Consider the following 19,813-nt stretch of genomic DNA (forward strand, 5'->3'; position numbering starts at 1 on the left):
TAGGATTATTTTATTTTGTTTTTTTACTAAATTTTGTTATTATTCTAAAAAGAGATGTTAATTTACAATTTGGAATATATATGAGTTTACATACATTTATTTCTGTAAAAGTTAATAATAAAAATATTCTAGATATTTTAGACTTTTTTTTTTGAAAGGGATATTTCATTAACAAGATGAAAGTATTTAGCAAATTTAAGGATTGATTAATACTAATTTAAGTACAGAAGTTTTAGAATATTGCTTTTTTCTTTACAATCTTGATATTTTAAAATGTTTTTTAAATTTTTTTCTAATTTTCTGATATTTCTAATTAACTGATTTTTCAATTGCACTTTAAAAAGGGGTATTTTTTGCAAATTTACATGAATGTCGTAGCTTTAGATATATCTAAACACACACAGACACATATATATATATATATATATATATATATATATATATATATATATATATATATATATGTGTGTGTGTGTGTGTGTGTGTGTGTGTGTTTTATAATTAACACAAATAAAATGTAATTATTAAGCTTAAAAAGGTTTTATAAAAATTTTTATAAAAGTTTACGTACGTAGTTAAAAAGATTCTTTATTAATGGTTACACACTAAACGCATGATATTGCAATTTATAATTTATGTATGCTGTAAAAAAAGTAACTTCCATTTCCATATTGCCTATTTTGGTGTTATTTAATTATAATAAAGTTAATATTTATCCATATTTGGTTCAAATATTTCAAAATTTATTAACTAAGAATGTTGTTCTCTCTAAAAATATGTATTGTTAAAAATAGGAGTAATAATAAAAAAAAAAAAACACTAGCCTTATTGATTTAAAAATTTTTTTTAAATAAATTTTAAACCGTAATTAATTACAAAAAAAATATGATAATTTTTATGAAGTTTTGTTGTTTTATTTTTTTGTGTAATAATAAAATAAAAAAACGTTATTTTAATTTTGTATATTAAATACAGGTAGTAAATTATTTCAAACGTTGTAACTATTTTAAAAATTAACTTGATTATTAAATTATATACTCGGCTTTTTTAGCGTTTAAAAATACAAATCCAATAAAATTTGGATAAAGCTGTACTGTGTATATATATATATATATATATATATACACGAGGGTTAAAAAAATTTATTTGTAACATGTACTTACATAGTTACGATATTTCTCTACATAGTCGCCACTCCGATTTTAAATTTGTCGTAGCGTGGTACCAACTTTCCAATACCCTCTTCATAGAACGGAGCCGCCTGTGTTTTCAGCCATGTTTATACGCTGGTCTGCTACTCGATGTCTCCGCCAAAATGTTGTCCTCCTAGCCAGCGTTTCATGTGATCAAAGGTGAAAATCGGATGGAGCCAAGTCCGGTCTGTATGGTGGGTGATCAAACAGCTCCCAACGAAAACGCTGCAGGAGGTTCTTTGTTACAGGTGCAGTGTGCGGCCGACAATTGTCATGGAGAAAAACAATGCCTGATGACAACACTCCTCTCCCATTATTCTTATTCACCCACAATACAGCCCTGAATTGGCTACATCCGATTTTCACCTCTTTGCTCAAATGAAACGCAGGCTAGGAATACAACATTTTGGCACAGACATCGACCTGTAGATTGGCGTAGAAACATAGCTGAAAATACAGGCGGCCCCGTTCTATGACGAAGGTATTGGAAAGTTGGTACCACGCTACGACAAATGTCTAAATCGGAGTGGAGAGTATGTAGAGAAATAGCGTAACTATGTAAGTACTTGTTACAAATAAAAAACTTTTTATTTTCAACTGTGGTTTTAATTTCGTGACCGATCGGACCTTGAAAAAAAAATAACCCTCATAAATCTTATCATTATCGAGCACAAAATTACAAACAATCGTGCTTTTTGATTTTAAACAAATCATAAGGTGAGAGTAATTCTTATCATTATCAGGTACGAAATTTCAACAAATCGTATTCGTTGTATTTGACCAATCATAAGGTGAGAGTAATTCATATCATTATCGGCCACAAAATTCCAACCAATCGTATTCTTTGTTTTCACCAAATCATAAGGTGAGAGTAATTCTTATCATTATCAGGTACAAAATTTCAACCAATCGTATTCGTTGTTTTTAAAGCAATCATAAGGTGAGAGGAATCTTAACATTATTGGGCACAAAATTCCAACCAATCGCAATCTTAAATTTTAAACCAATCATAAGTTGAGAGTAATTCTTATTATCGGCCACAAAATTCCAACCATTCGTATTCTTTTTTTTCACCAAATCATAAGGTGAGAGAAGTTCTTTTTTTTTTCCCTGAATTTTTATGGGCATCGAGTGCTAAGGTCATTAGCCCTTTCACATTCTTTAAAAGAAATTATTATCTCCATCAGGATCGTCATATTTAAGGGTGTAAAGGGCTCTTTACATTTTATATAAAAACACAAATTTCACAATATACATTAAGACATAAAAGATAAGGACAATCACAAACACTTACGGGGTGTAAAGGGCCCCGATATTAAAATTTGAGATAAGGTTCTCAAAAGACCATGAAATTAAAATTTCAACTTATCAATACCATTTCTTTCTTTATATATATATATATATATATATATAAAACTACCGCTTAGAGATTCTTTTATCACAGCTTTAAACTTTCATTTTATAGACTTTTAAGAAGTCCACTGGCGTGTGAAAATGCAACTATATTTTCTTCATTTCCATTATCCAGATCAGCACTAATATTATTTCTAAGACGGAACCTCTTTCTGAGGTCCTCATATATGGTACACTCTTCTATTAGATGTTTGATTGTCAGTGTTTTATTACAAACACCGCACATTGGTCTCACTTTGCCGGTAACAGATATAAATTTGTTAATCGCGTGTGACCGATTCTAAATCTGGTCACCGCTACTTGTTCACGGCGAATCAACTTAAAGTAACTTTTCCATTTATAAGGAGAAGTTTTTACTGAGTTTAATTTTGTATTTAAACTCCTCCATTCAGCATTCCACTTGTTTTTTACTATATTTGTTAGACTGTTTTTAACATCTGCCACTCTTACAGGAAATGCATCCAAATCATCGCAGACTGTTGCCTTTCTGGCAGCTTCGTCTGCGAGTTCATTACCTGTAATATCAGCATGCCCCGGAGTCCATACAAATACGCATCGCTGTCCTCGTTGATTTATAACGTATAAAATGGACAGGATGTTTGCAATTAGGACATCCTTAATGTTCTTATTTCGAATTGCGATAAGCGCACTTACAGAATCGGACCATATTAGCACTCTCTCTTCGCAATAGTGTTCAGTGTAGCGAAGAGCTTGCTGAATTGCAGTGAGTTCTGCCGTGTAGACACTGGCCACATCTGTCAGTTTCCAAAAGTGGGCTTCTCCATTTACATATACTGAGCATCCAACACCATGTTCGGTTTTAGAACCGTCAGTATAAATTCTAATATGTTCTTCGTAACTACTGACGGTTGCCAAAAATTCCTGTTGGATGATCACTGCTGGTTTCTTTTTTATTTCTCCTTGAGAGAGATCCAAACTTGTATTTACCGCTGGCAAGAGCCATGGCGGTATTTCTCTAGTAGAAATTGCCAATGTATCTGGAATGGCAATTTCGTATTTACTTCTTAATTCGTGGTACCTAATTCCGGCTGGTCTGGAATAGGTAGCACGACGTTCGTATAATGCAGCCATAGGATGGTTGTTAAAAAGTTTATTATTTATATGGGCAGGATAAGCCCATATATTTGCTGCGTATATTAGTAAAAGGATCTCTCTTCTATAATGTAGTGGCATTATTCCGTCTTCAGACATCAGACTAGCCGCCGGACTTGTGCGGAAAGCGCCTGTTGCATATCTTATTCCGCTATTATGAACTACGTCTAACTTTTTTAAATGCGACTTTCTAGCGGATGAATATACGATACATCCGTAGTCTAGTTTAGTTTGAACCAATGCTTTATACAATCTCAATAATGTCTCTTTATCTGAGCCCCAATTTAAGTTCGATAAACATTTTATAATGTTTAGGGCTCTTTTGTATCTATCACTCGTCCTGTATATGTAATCCCCATGTAAGGGATTTATCCAATAGTAGTCCTAAATATCTTACATTGTCTTTATATTGTATTGGATTATCATCAATTGTCAACGCAGGACTTTGATGAGGAATTCTTTTCCTACAAAAGTGTACACAGCAAGTTTTTTCTGGTGAAAATTGGAATCCGTTATTCCTTGCAACTTCATTTAGAGCATTGCAAATGCTCGTTGCAATTTGTACCTCACCACAGCAGCCTTGTTGCTGGCATACACAATTGACAGATCATCAACATAGACGCTTTTGCTGATTTCTACTGGAATGGCTAATATCAATTTATTAATGGCAATGGTAAACAAGGTACCGCTCAACGGCGAACCAATTGCCACGAATGCCCCATTCATGTATCTGGAGCATTATACCATGACGCCAGGTCATATCGAAAGCCTTCTGAAGATCAAAGAAGACTTCGACACAATGTTTCCTTGTAATGAAGTTGTTATATATAACGTCCTCTAAGCTGATCATTTGTTCAGTGGTAGAATGGTATTACCGAAAACCTGCTTGATACGGTGATATCAGTTTTTCTTTTTCCAAAACCCAGACGAGTCGATTATTAATAATTTTTTCAAATATTTTTCCCATAGCACACGTCAAGGAAATATTACGATAGCTATTGGGATCTGTTAAATTTTTCTTTTTCTTTGGTACTGGAACAACATGAGCCTTTTCCACTGCTGCGGGTACATTCCATCCCGCCATATTTTATTAAAAAGTTCTAATAATCTACGTTTTGCAGTGGTATTCAGCTGCCTGATCATATTATAATGGATTTCATCCGGACCAGCAGCTGTGTTGCCTGATTTTTCCAACGCTTTCGCGAATTCTTCCATTTTAAATGGTGCATTATATGAGTAATTATACTCAGTTCTGAAGTTTAATAGACCTTCAAGTTGTTCTTTTTTGGTACGAAAATCTTCTTCGTAGTTGGCCGTTCTGCTGGCCTTTTCGAAGTGATTGGATAATAGCTCTGCAATTTCATATGGAGTGTCTTTTATTTCATCTTTATCTTGAAGGCTAGTTATGGGAGCAAAATTATTACGCCCACAAATCGCCTTCACTTTCCTCCAATCAACATCTGCTGCAGTAGTGGTTTTGTCGATGGATGACACGTATTGCTGCCAGGATCGTTTCTTTGAATCTATCATAAGACGTTTTGCATACGCCCTGTATTTCTTAAAGGCAACAAGATTTTCTATGCTAGGACGCTTCTTAAAGGCGTTATACGCCCTTTTCTTTCTTTTTATAGCTTCACTTATTTCATCGTTCCACCATGGAACGCGTTTCTTCGTAAGTTTCCCAGATGTTTTGGGAATATATCTCGATGCCGACTCAAGTATTGCATTTGTGATGGCGTCGACATCGTCCCCGATAACTCCAGTTGTTTCAGGGAGTATCGTTCTAGCTGTGAAGCTCGTCCAGTCTGCCTTATCAAATAACCATCTTTTAGAGATGGGATATGTTTTTCTTGTAACATCAGTTACAATTTGCACCGGGAAATGATCGCTTCCATGCAGATCGTCTATAACATGGAAGCTGTATCTCGGTGCTATCGATCCGCTTATAAGTGCAAGATCTATACAGGACGTCGATCCATCTCTGGCATTGAAAAAGGGTCCTGATCCGTCGTTTAAAATACGAAATTCCACGAAATCGAAATTTTTATCATTACCGTGCACAAAATTCCAACCAATCGTATTCTTTGATTTTAAACCAATCATAAGGTGAGAGTAATTCTTATCATTATCAGGCACAAAATCCAACCAATCGTATTCTTTGTTTTTTAACCAATCCTAAAGTGAGAGTAATTCTTATCATTATCGTGCGCAAAATTCCAATCATTCGTATTCTTTGATTTTAAACCAATCCTAAAGTGAGAGTAATTCTTATCATTATCAGGCACAAAATTCGAACCAAACGTAGTCGTTAAAAAAAGTGAGTGAGTGAATAAGAATAAGCAGAGAGGAATGTTGTCATCAGACATTGTCTTTCTCCATGACATTCGTTGGCCGCACACTGCACCTGTAACAAAGAACCTCCTGCAGCGTTTTGTTGGGAACTGTTTGATCACCCACCATACAGCCTGGACTTGGTTCCATCCGATTTTCACCTCTTTGATCTCATGAAACGCTGGCTAGGAGGACAACATTTTGGCAGAGGCATCGAGATGCAGACCAAAGTAGAAACATGCCTGAAAACACAGGCGGCTCCGTTCTATGACGAGGGTATTGGAATGTTGGCACCACGCTACGGCAAATGTCTAAATCAGATTGGCGACTATGTAGGGAAATAGCGTAACTATGTAAGTTCTTGTTACACATAAAAAATTGTTTATTTTCACTGTTGTTTAAATTTCGTGACCGATCGGACATTGAAAAAAAAATAACCCTCGTACATATTTTTCCCTTCTTTCTATTTTTGTCCATTTTCAGATTTCATAAATTCTAATCACATTTATTACATAAAACATTTTTCTTCCAGCATTTTTTCGAATGTAAATTCCAGCTGATAATTTATTCTGATAAGTACTCAATGCAATTCTCTATCCTACTGCCTTTTTTCAATTTAAAAATAAATAAAGGATTGTTCTTCTATCCCTATTAAGGCAAGTTTGCCTGGCTTGTTCTATAAATTAAAACTAAAATTTCCTCAACCTTACTAATTTGGCTTACAGAATTATGTTGTGTGACGTTTGTCTCAGGTAAGAAGTAATGATGAGTTATCGAAATTCTTTGACATTAGGTCCGGTGTCCCTCAGGACTTTGTACTAGGTCCTGTTCTACATTCAATATTCACTGCTGACCTTCCAACCCTGGAAAGTTGCATCGTCATCACATTTTCCGATAACACTGCTATCCTTGTCATTAAAGAAGACCCTAAACTAGCCTCCGGGAACTGCAAATGGCATTGGACCTTGTCTGCGCATGGTAGAAAAAATGGAGTGGAGGATTAATCAGGATAAATCGAAGCACGTCACATTTTCCATGTGAACGGGTGACTGTCCCAGTGTGAACATGGATGTTGTCGTGATCCCACAAACAGAGCGTGCGCGGTACCTAGGACTTCACTTAGATCGGCGTTTGACCTGAAAGTGTTACGTGAGGATGAAAAAGAATCAACTTAACACGAATTATACGAAACTGAATTGGCTGCTGCGGAGAAACTCACACCTCACGTTGTCAAATAAAGTTCTGATTTACAAAGTTATCCTACGACCAATCTGGACTTATGGCGTGGAGTTGTGGGGATAGCAAGTAATAGTAATGTAGATATCATACAACGCTTCTAAAGAAAAGTAACGAGAATAATTAGAGACGCCATGGTTCGCACGAAATGATGAGATTCACGAATATCTGGAGCTTCCGATGGTTCATGAGGTTGTGGGATAATAGAGTGTTAAATATCAGCAACGTTTAGAAAATCATGTCAATCACTTCGCGATCAATCTGCTTGATAACAGCACGGACGTCCGAAGGTTGGAACGTCTCCATGTGCTAGACTTTTAGGGGCTACTGAATGAGAGTTTGCACTTACTCTCGCAAAATCTAGTGATGGTTTTGTTTATTTATTTTTCGCTTCATTATTTGTTTCTTTTTTAGCGACTATTTATTTGTTGTTTGTCTTTTAACAATGAAGTCTTAGCAGATTTCCTTTTTTACTATGAACTTTAAGGTTACTGCTTACTGATTATTATTATGGACTGGCTTGGTATGGGGGTTCTTTATGAACCTCCTATGTTGTGCTTAATATCAAATAATTTACTTTTGGCTCCACTTAAGAAGCCAATTGTAAATGTACTAGTTTTGGAACAAAAAAAATACATCTTTGCATAATAACGCCCAAATAAAGTTATCATACTACTTATCTCTTATAAGAAAAATAAGAATTAAGGTGTGTAGCGTATGGAAATATACCACGCCTGATTAGGATTCGAACCCTGAATCTTCCGAATAAAAAGCAAACCTACCACTCTGCAAAGAAATAGTATATGACATTAAATATGCATTTTAAATTAAATAATTTATTATATATAATAATATTTCTTTTAATTTTATATTAATAAATTTTACATACCTTAAGATTCTTCATTGTTCGTGCTAATTCAAGCATTTCCTTTGTTCCCGATACATTAATAGCAACTGCTGTTGAAAACGGTTCATCAAATCTGACTGTCGCTGCTGCATGAAATACAACATCAATACTTTCTTGAAGTATTTTTCGATTTTCATCACTTATTGCAAGACGTGGTTCAGATATATCACCTGGTATCGCGAAAACCTTCAATCTTTGCTTCTGGTCTACCCTCTTAAAAACCTGTTAACAAAAATTATTCTACATATAATTCTTTATTACTATTAAAATATAAATCAATATATATGAAACAATAAGTCATGAATCATTCATAATCAACGCCCAACAAATACTAGTGAAGGAAGACCTTGAAAGGGATGAAAAATGTTGAATAAGGAACTATACTAAACTATTCACTACATTTAGGCTTGGAAATACTCTTCAGATAAATATTTAAAAACCATTCTCGGGTATTATGAATTTCAATTTTTTAATGGGTGCAATGGTGTACGGCGCGGCAGCTCAACCAACACAGCCTCTGCCACTGTAACTATAGCTTGACGCGACTGGCTGTAGTTGTCTCCAGTTACTTCACTAAAAAATATAAAAGAATATTGACCTGAACGGGAAACACAAGCAATCATGTAGCGCGGGTAAAGAGAAAATATTTAATAAATTATATTTTCTCGTTCGGATGTTAAAATAACAGGAACACAGAATATTAAGATTTAAATAAGTCACTACGCAAATAATAGAAATAAATAAAAAATAAGCAGATAAATACCCAGAACACAAATATTCCATATCGTAATTATTCAGGTAAAAACAACCAATTAACAATATTATGATATAATTATTTAAAATGAAACAAAATACAAAACCATAACAACATTTCGTCCACAATGCGAGGCTTTATAAAGTGTATTCAAAAGCTACTAGTTGCAATTGATTAGCTTATTAGCTTGCAAAATGTTAATTTTTTGCACTGATTTCTCTGGCCGACGATTGGGATGAAAAATGTTTACTTCAGTCTTTTCAAGAATGTGACTAACTGATTTTCCACTACACAGAAATTTTTAATTATTTATGTCGAGTTGTTTTATCAAATTCGTCAACGACCGGAAATATGTTCCGTGAATTTCTTTTTAATTCGGCATCCCATTTCTTAAGCCATTCTGTAAAAATTATGTTGGTCATCCACGTCTTTTATTAAAAAATATTCAACCGGTAACCTGTCAATTCAAAATCTTTTGAAGCAGCGTGGTTTTGCTGACTTTCCTCTAACTTACAATTTTTTCTTGTCGTTTCCGGACATATTTGTGCAACACAACACTGTCAGACGATGTAGTGTTTTTTTCGACCCCGAAGTATTACATGTTTGTAAAATCAGCGACCAGTCTGGCATAGGTCTATAATAAAGCCCGGTTTCGACGGTGTTTAAATGTCATCTACTGGTTAGTTTTCAACGAATCCAGGCAGTTTTGTTAACTTCCAATCTTCAGTACTTTGTGCATCTGCATTCCCCTTTTCGCAAAGCACTCTTGTAAATTTATCTACGCTTTTTTATTTGTTTACGTTTCCAATGGAAAAGCTATCCGTCCATAGCCCATCATGATTTATATTCTGAGTTAATTCTTGTGCTTCACTTTGAAGTACTGGATCACTGACTTGTATATCCCACTGACTCGATATCCTTGCGACTGAGCGCCAATTAATCTATGATGCCAAGAAGGTAGACCGACTTACCGCTGGGCGCTTAAAAGAAATAGACGACTAAGGTTTCCCTGCATGGTAGGTCAGGTGGAGTGAAACGATACACGCATGATATCTCTCCTGATGTGAGAAATATGAGGGTAGTTAGGTGGATTTCCCCCAATCAGCCTATTACACAGTTTCTGCTTGGACAGATGCTTTTCGAGGAACGTTAGCAAGATTTAGTTTTATTAATTCAGGCTTGTGTCTGGAGTGTAGGATCATTGATGATGCGCGCCATATCTTATGTTTCTGCCCCAGGTACAAAGCTGAATATACCAAAGTAGCTAGAGAGCTTGCGAGAATAAATTTTGGTTTTGATTTGCAAGTTAATTGGAAAATCGAAAGGGAATAGAAGAAAGTTGCTGGCTTCCTTAGATTCTTAGCCCTTTGAAGGATGGTTGAGGAGGTCTGATGCTGTTATAGATAGAATAGCAACCCGGTGGCTAGTGGCCCGCCTGGGTGTTTACTTTGCCAAGATAGGCGTTTTGGCATTGGGCTCCGCTTAGCTGAGATATTCACTGTTAGAATGAGAATGAATTATTGAGAACTCTCTGATGGAGCTGTGGGGAGGGGAGAGTTTAGACATTAAACTCGCTTCCGAAAACGGACCAGAGCAGAGAGAGAGAGAGAGAGAGAGAGCAAGAGGGTGTTTTCATAAGTGACTTATTAAATTTATGAATATATTTCTTGATTTTTAAATAAATCAAGAGGACTTACGATGTTTTGTTGGTATGAGAGTTTATTTTCAGTTTTTAGACACAATCAAGTAATAATATGAGTACAGAGTCTAACTGAAGTTAGATATGGGATGAGTTTTTGTGAGAAACCTTCGGTGTTAGAGTAGGCTTGGGGATCGCGCTTCCGCGAATCGGTTAATTTGATAGTTGAGGGTTGTCAGTTATGATAGGTGGTCGTATATTGAAGAGGCCATACGAATGCGACAGTAGGTTGTGTAAATACAATGATGGAAATGTTTGCCGAGGTTTTGCCGAGGATGAAAGGTACTTTACTCCTTAAATACAATGATGACAATGAATACGATACAAAAAAAAAATGCCATCATTCAACATGACCTATCACTGATGTCGTGTTATTCACTACCCTATTCTCATCATACTCTCTGGACATACCACTCTCAACATCTCAGCGGTAAAAAACTGATTCCAAACGATCTCTGTCTAAAAAAAAATTTGCCATATTTGGCCAATTAACTGGCGCATAGCACCGAAAAAGACAAGTAAACCGTCATTTAACTTGACAATTTGTTTCTGATTTTTTAAAATTTATCCCATTTAACCGGCTTTCCCGATTAAATAATGGCCTACTAAAAATTCAAAGAAAATAAAAAATCATCTCCTCCAATTTATTTCCGTCAGAAATTCCGTTTGCTTCAATTTAATTCTAGGATATTCGCAACTGAGATAAAATTTTTATCAATTAAATTTTGATATTTTTGTAATACAAAGTTTTTGTAAAAAGGTAAAAGTATAATTTTTTGATTATAAATTATATTTATATCTTACTAGAAAAGGGTTTTTTTTCGACGAGGAAACATTTCAAGTATTACATTAAAAAATAAATAAAATTGAAGAAAATTTAAAAGTAAACTTTCCGAAAAATCTTCATAATCCACTGAAGAGTGTGTTTTAGATCAAGAGCATGTAATAGTATTTTTTTTTGTGCGAGTATTTTTAGTAGTCGTTAAGTTTTTTTTGTGTTTTTCTCCTGCTCCCCTGGACCGGCTCAACAATCAAGTATTACACAGCCCATGGGTGTGTCCTTGCGACTCAAATGAGCCGTCCGGCCTACCGGCAGTAGTCCGGCTCACCGGTTCTGGATCTTTTCCTTATTTTATCTTGTCTCTGCCTCTAACCGTGAAGGCCAGGGAAAACGGGCCCAGTTGTGCCGTTCCCGGGCCCTGCTCCAGTAGCCGGGTCTCGGTCTTTTTTTTTTTTTTTAAAGTAACTCCTCACTGCTTGTGATCCACACTTCCTTTACTCGTATAATTTCAGCCACGAATCCTCTTTACCTCTCAGCATATACTTTGTTATAGTTTCCGGGGTAATCTCTTGTATGTTATATCTTGCTTTTAGATCCTCCTAACGTGCACATTCAAAAAGGGTGTAGCAGGGAGTGTCCTCTTGACCGTTAAGTAAACACAATTTGGGAGCTCACGTCTTCTAAACCTGTGTTAAGTATACACCAAATTCTCTGTGACCGGAGAGGAATTGTGACAGATAGTACCCCACGTCACCGTGTTTCCTCCTCAGCCACGGTCCTATCACAGGAATAAGCTTCTTTGTCCACGCCCCAGTTGTAGCGGCGTTCCACTTCTCTTGTCATTCTTGCAGCAAGAGATTAGTGGCATCTTTCCTCTCCATGCCCTCATAGATCCGTTTAATTTGGGTAGTCCGTAACTGGATCGGCTATACCCAGGATTCCCGCCGATACCGTTCGGTACGTCGCCACGATCCTTAAAATCATTCGTCTCTGCAGTGATGTCATCATCTTCACCCCTCTTGCTGTTTAGTGCCGAAAACCAGGCAGGCAATTCGTACAATATTATAGAATTCGCTGCTATTATCAACAGCTTTCTTTTAGTTGTTCTGGGTCCCACAGCGCCAATCAGTCTACTCAGGCCGTTGAAGATCCGCTCCGCTTTACTGCTTACTTCACTGAGGTGTCGGTTGTATAGCTCATTTTGATGGAACCGTATTTCAAGATACTTCACAAAGGGTGTTGCCTCTAGTCTAACACCATCGACTGTAAATCGAATTATTCTAAGTTGTAGTCGTTCAGCTGCCTTCTCTTAAGGACATGAACAGTTTCTAGAATTGGGATTAAAAGGGTAATTAAATTTTATTGTAGTTTTTCATTTATCAGAATTAGGTAATCCGTTAGGTAAATGTTACAAATTTTATAGAAATTCTTGTTTCAAAATTCTCTTTACTAGATGAGTTATATAATTTTTTCTTAGCGAAAGCTGAAATATTTAATTTAAGGTACATCTGTAAATTGCCTCTAGAATGCATTTTCTTTCCATTTTATATTAATGTTTGATACTAAACTGCAGCAAAAACCAATATTATTTTTATTTTTTTAATTCTGCTATTATTATATTGTATTAGCTCATTTGCAACTGTTTATATTTGTGGGATTTCCGTTAAAATTTGTATTGGTAAGTTTGTTAAATTTTCTTTTAGTCCAAGTAAACGTTTAAATGCCACCGATTAGTAGCAGGTAACCAGGTTTAAAGAGAATTTCGATATGATTTCATCCTCACTTATACCAAAAATAACAAAGGTTTTGTTTTAATTGCCTCAGTTTCAATTTATAAGAAATTAAAAAATATAAATATTAAAGTTTAAAAGATTGTTCAAATGTGTAAGTAAGTTTTTTTTTGGACCGAACTAAAGAAAGAAATAATTTTTAAATTATTGCTTATTATATTTCCTACGGTTCATTAATTTGATCCGTAGGATAATAAAGCATGAAGTTTCCTTGTAGTTTTTTCTACATAGATTAAATGTTAACATATCATTATCGTAAGTATATTTCTTTGATTTTTTTTTTTTTTTTTTTTTTTTTTTTTGTAAAATTATAGTAAATAAACTACTGGTAAAGTTGATATTGAAACTATTTCAGATTTTAAAAGATTATATAAATTTATTGGTATTAAAAGGAAGTCGTATCTTCATATATACAGCATTTCTTTTCCGTGAATAAAAAAATTTCTGAAGGTCGAAATACATTTATGGTAAAATCCTTTAGTTAAGTATAATTGCTTAAGTAAATTACTTTAAATAAGGAAATAGTAAACCAATAATTTTCTTATTGATTATTCAATGAAACTGGTAATTATTAGTTTTATTATCATAGAAAATTCAGTAGTTTTATTGTACATGTATGTACGTGTTTATTACTTTAATCACTATTATCTCATTAGTTTTTGTAATCTTTTTATCCTTATTTTATTTTAGGATTCTACAGATAGCTAAAGAAATTGGCAAACTAACTGATTTTTTAATAAATTAAATTTTTGTTTATATATATATAATATCTCAGGAACTAGTACAGTCTCTTATCGTGACGTATAGACCACTTTAATGTTATTCCGTAATTTAGAATTTAATTATTTAAACCGTATTTATCTTTATAAAAAAAGATAATAATAAGTTAGAATTATATAATGTATATAGTAGGATACCAATTATCCGAAGTCGATTTTCTAGATATCCAATTATTTGGATTGCTTACATCGATATTATTTAATATAAAACCAAAAATATTACACTATATAAAAAATCTAAAACACTATTAACATAAAGTTTTACTTCAACAGGAAATGTATTTTTATCGATCTTTATTTTTACTGGATTTTTTAATTCGCATTTTTGAAATTTGCATAGCACAAAACATTCCTAAATTTAGGCCTGTGTTAAATTAATTATAAAATTAACTAATGAAAATATTGATGGAAACACAAACAGAATTTTGGGCCAATTAAAAGAAAACAAAAGAAGTTACCGGTATATTGAAGAGGAACAGTCAAGAACATTACTTTTTAGAACTTTTAAACAAACTACATTCATTTGTTTTTCTTTGTCGGACTAAAATATCATGTAATAGCCTGTTATAATCAGTTCAAGTAAAATAAAAATATCTGAAGTAATCCGATCTTCGTTTAAGAAAAATAATCTTTTTTGTACGCATAATCCAGTACGTATAAAACGTATTAGTAATTAAATAATTTTGTTTTGAAGGATCTGCAATGGAATTTTAATTAATATTGATTAGTACATTAATGAAAAATAATGTAAAAATTTCGTAAATAATAACAGAAAACTGTTTTACCTTCTGTACGTTGGAAATGAAACCTATCAGATATCACAAAATGCCTGTGATAAGATTCAAAAGAAATACTGATAAAGATAAGATTGAATATGATTAATTAATTAGTATGAAAAATATATATAAGAAATTGTAGAAATGTCTTAATATTTCAACAAAAGTATATTATCCATGACAAATAAAGAACAAATTGGCTTATACTAATTTCGTAAACTATCGCGTAATTACGTCACATATCATTCAACGAAAATAATAACGATGACAAATAGAAAACATGATTTAAAAGTTATTAAAACCAAATTAACTTCAGAGAAAAACAAAATTAAAAGGAATGCTAATTCCGCAATTATTCATTGAACGTTAAAGATAAACTGAAAAAATGAATGGTAATCCATAAATCTACTTCAGATAAATCTCAAAAAGACATTCATTAGTTAACATTTGGAATGGAATAAAATATCAATTTTGTTTTCTTTTTAAAGTAGATGCTCTTGGAATATAAAAAAAAATTAAAAAAAAATAGTTATTTGTACTTCGTAAATGCGTTAAAAATTGTTATAATTAAGATCAAAAGATGAACGAAAATCAAACTTTGCAATTTAGAAATAATTCATAAGATATCAAGTCTATTCAGTTTGATATACAGATTATACAGAATGATTCAAAGAAACGGGAAATTTTGAAAGTTGTGTTGGTAGACGTGGGCGATTGGTACCACCTGATAAGTGGCGCCAGCTTCTCTAACCTAACCTGCCATTTAGTTGTCATGGATCCTTGGAGTGGTGCGCAACGTGCATTTGCTATCAAAGCGTTTTAGAAAAACAATGACAGTGTGGAGGGAGCGCGTAGAGATTTCGCCGTCATTTTAATCTGGGACGGCACGACCGTGTTCCATCAGCACATGCAATTAAAACATGGATATCTAATTTTGAAGAAACCGGTTCGGTAATGAAAAAAAAATCTTCAGGCCGTGAGCGAACCGTCCGTACACCACAGAATGTTCAAGCTTTACAAGATGCTGTCACACGAAGTCCACATCGGTCAATCCGTCGTCTCTCAGCATCTTTACAATCGCATAGTTCAAGCGTTCGAAGAATGTTAGTGAAGGACTTGCAATACCATCCGTACAAGTTGCAGATCGTCCAGGAACTGAAACCGAACGATGCAGTTGTGCGAGCACTATTATGTAATGTAATGCTTCAGAAGATAAATGATAACGAAGAGTTTGTTCACGAACTGTGGATGACGAAGCGCATTTCCAACTCAGTGGATTTGTTAACGAGCAAAATTTCAGTACCAGGCACAAGAAAATCCTACGCAGCTACACCAGCGTCCGTTGCACAGCCAGAAAGTGACCGTGTGGTGTGCTATGTCATCTTACGGTGTTATAGGCCCTTATTTTTTTGAGGATGACAACGGTCTTTCGATTACAGTGACGTCGGCTCGTTACGTAGCCGTGCTTGAAACCTTTGTTGTAGAACAACAAAAGAGATTTCCACCGATTCTTAACACAGCCTGGTTTCAAAAAGACGGAGCAACGTCACATACTGCACGAATATCGATGGCAACTGTATGCCGATTGTTTGGACAACGTGTCGTTTCACGAAATGGTGACATTAGATGGCCTCCCAAATCGCCTGATCTCTCAACTTGCGATTACTTTTTGTGGGGTCACCTTTAAAGCAAAGTATTCCATAGTAGACCTGCTACAACGGAAGAACCGAAGGCAAAGATCCGAGAAGCAATTGCGGAAATTCCAGTTGAGATGTTACATCAAACAACGAACCATTTAATGAAGAGACTTCGTGAGTGTTTACATAGAAGAGGAGGTCACCTGCAAGATGTCATCTTTAAAAAATAAACTAAAATGTATGTATCCTAAAATGGCAACATTTTTACAATTACATGAAATAAAATTCATTTTCTAAAAAAAATTTTTCATTAACGTTATTTAATTTTTAAAATTTCCCGTTTCTTCGAATCACTCTGTATAAGAAAGAAATGGTAAAGGATTTAAAGAGAAAAAAAATGAAGAGTCAAGTACAAATAAAAATGTTCAGATTCACTGACAGTATTAATCACTTATCTTAACTAAAAAAAAAAAAAAAAATTAATTAAAAAGAATACTGAATGTTACAGAACTTCTAAGAAATTTTCAATGTTTTAAAACCTCCTTTTACCTTCTAATATGATTTATTTCTAGGAAAATTAAAATTATAATACAAATAGAAGGTTCTAGATAAGGCGGTTAATTACATTCTTACCGTTTGATGATTTTGCAATAAATAGAATATCTAACGCAGAAAAATACTTGTTAACGTTGCATTAAGTACCTAATAACTATTACGTCAATGCTGGTTCTAATATATAATAAGAAGAAACAATACTAATAATCTACCATAGTAAAACAAAATTATTTAGCTAATAAGTTTTAAAAGATAAGCAATGTTTGAAGACATTTAAAACAGATTACGAAAAGGATAGATTGTTATTATGTAGAAAAAAATAAGCGAGTATGAAACATAGTTATAAATATATATAAAAAAGTTTTTCTATTTTATTTTACGCGAGTTGTAACTTTTTATTAAAGTGAAACTAGACGATCGAATTAATCGAGTAGATGATTTCAAAATGTACTTGAATTTTTTTAGTTTGTTAACATAACAACCACTTTTAATGTAAAATTATTACGTCGTTCCGTTTTTAAATGTAGCACGTTTTCATTAAACAACTTAAGAAACGTTAATTTAAACAATGCCTGAACGTAATTTAAATAATCGAGCAAGACAACTAGTCTAGTTCGTTGCAGGATGCTTCAAGGGCAAAAACTAACCTTAGCTGTACATTTTGCGTCATTCCATTATTCTAAAATAAATCTCAGAAAAAGAAGTTTAGAAAAATATTCATTAGTTGAAGAACAAGTTCTGCAGAAAATATTTATTAAAACAAATAGAAAAAATTAAGCAAGTGTATTAGGTAAAAAATCACATTCCCGAAGATATACGTAAAAAAGAAACAAAAGAGATAACAGTGGAGTCGAGATAAAATGACTAGTATGGAATAAAAATGAATTGAAAATATCAGCACACCAGTTTATTAATGATAGCAATGACAACAGTTAAATGAAGACAAAGTGAATTGGTGTTATAAACTTTTTTTTTCGTTTTAAATTGTATAAAGGACTTTCTAAAGAAAACATTAGATTGATAAAACAAGACTTTAAATTAGATTGGTGTACCAAACAGGTTGCGAACAAAACCGGTACAGTTAATAAAAAACAAAATTTAATTGTTTAAAATAACAAATACTGCATCTGTTATATATTAAACTTGCATCTATCGATAAAAAAAAGTAGTCAATAAAGATGTAACATTAAACAGTTGAAAAATTGTTTGTTACAAACTAGTAAAAAAAGTTATACTTGTAATATTACTGTGTATATATTTATATTACACGAAAGAAGAGTGGATTAAAAAACCGTGTTCAGATGTGGAAAGAGAAACCATCACTGGTAAAATAGATAGAGCATACAGGAAAGTTAAGAAGAATTTTGTGATATACAAGTTAAAATTTAATAATGTGTTAAATAAAGATGGCACATCGATATATAATGCAAAAGAAAAGGTTGATAGGTGGGTGGAATACTTTGAAGAGTTATACGGAGAAAATGAATTAGAACTGGTGTTATAGAGGAAGAAGAAGAACAAAAGGAACCTTCGACGAAAAGGGAGATACAATACTGAGATCTGAATCTAATAGAGCATTAAAGGTTTCGAAGCATTGAAGGTTTTGCACTCAGATTAATAACAGAAGGAAGATTAAAGAAAAAAACACAAACGTAGATGCCATTTATAGACTTATAAAAGGCATTTGATAACATAGACTGTAATAAAATATCCAGCATTTTAAAAAAATTAGGGTTTAAGTATAGAGAAGAACAATTTCTAACATTTACACGAACCAAATACAACAGTAATAATTGAAGAACATAAGAATGAAGCCGTAATAAAAAAAAAAGTCGGACAAGGATGTTCCCTATCCCCGTTACTTTTTAATCTTTACAGAGAACTAACAGTTAATGGTGTTAAAGAACAGTTTAATCCGTAGTAACAGCGCGTAAGGTGAAAAAATAAAGATGCTACGATTTGCTGATGATATAGTAATTTTAGCTGAGAATAAAAAAGATTTAGAAGAAACAATGAATTGCATGGATGAAGAACTACGCAAGAAATACCACATGAAAATAAAAAAAAACCATAACAAAACGAAAGTAATGAAATGTAGTAGAAATAAAGTAGATGGACCACTGAATGTGAAAATAAGAGGAGAAAAGATTATGGAGGTAGAAGAATTTTGTTATTTGTGAAGTAGAATTACTAAAGATGGACGAAGCAGGAGCGATATAAAATGCCGAATGCTACAGGTGAAACGAACGTTCAGTGAGAAATATAACTTTCTAAAATCAAAAATTATTTTAAACATCAGGAAAACATTTTTGAAAGGATATGTTTGGAGAGTAGCTTTATATGGAAGTGAAACTTGGACGATCAGAGTATCTGAGAAGAAAAGATTAGAAGCTTTTGAAATGCGGTGCTATAGAAGAATGTTAAAAATGAAATGGGTGGAGAAAGTGACAAAAGAAGACGTATTGCAGCAAATTGATGAAGAAAGAAGCACTTGGAAAAATATACCTAAAAGAAGAGACTGACTTATAGGCCACATATTAAGGCATCTTTGAATAGTCGCTTTGATATTGGAGGAACATGTAGATGGGAAAAATCGTGCGAAAGGCAACGTTTAGAACATGTAAAACAAATAGGGATGTAGGATGTAAGGGGTTATTCCGAAATGAAACGACTGGCACTAGATAGAGAATCTTGGAGAGCTACATCAAACAAGTCAAATGACTGAAGACAAAAAAAAAAAATTATGTTAGGTTAGTCAAATATAAAACAGACTTGTTTTTACATTTATTTCAATGTGTGGAAACCTTAAGGTATCTCTCTTCTTCATAAAACGTTTGATTACTTTTCAT

At 33.5% G+C, this 19,813-nt stretch overlaps 1 protein-coding gene across 3 annotated transcripts in view; it reads right to left on the bottom strand.

The window, feature by feature from the left end:
* LOC142330634 (fatty acyl-CoA reductase wat-like) overlaps nucleotides 1–19,813 on the bottom strand; it is a 283,198-nt gene that overhangs the window by 38,066 nt on the left and 225,319 nt on the right. For all 3 annotated transcript variants that reach the window (XM_075376059.1, XM_075376060.1, XM_075376061.1), the window contains one exon: nucleotides 8,176–8,415. In XM_075376059.1, the coding sequence (XP_075232174.1) occupies nucleotides 8,176–8,415 (240 nt within the window). The remainder of the gene's footprint in view (nucleotides 1–8,175; nucleotides 8,416–19,813) is intronic.

This window comes from Lycorma delicatula, chromosome 9 (assembly GCF_047948215.1).
Source record: "Lycorma delicatula isolate Av1 chromosome 9, ASM4794821v1, whole genome shotgun sequence".
Classification (NCBI taxonomy): Eukaryota; Metazoa; Arthropoda; class Insecta; order Hemiptera; family Fulgoridae; genus Lycorma; species Lycorma delicatula.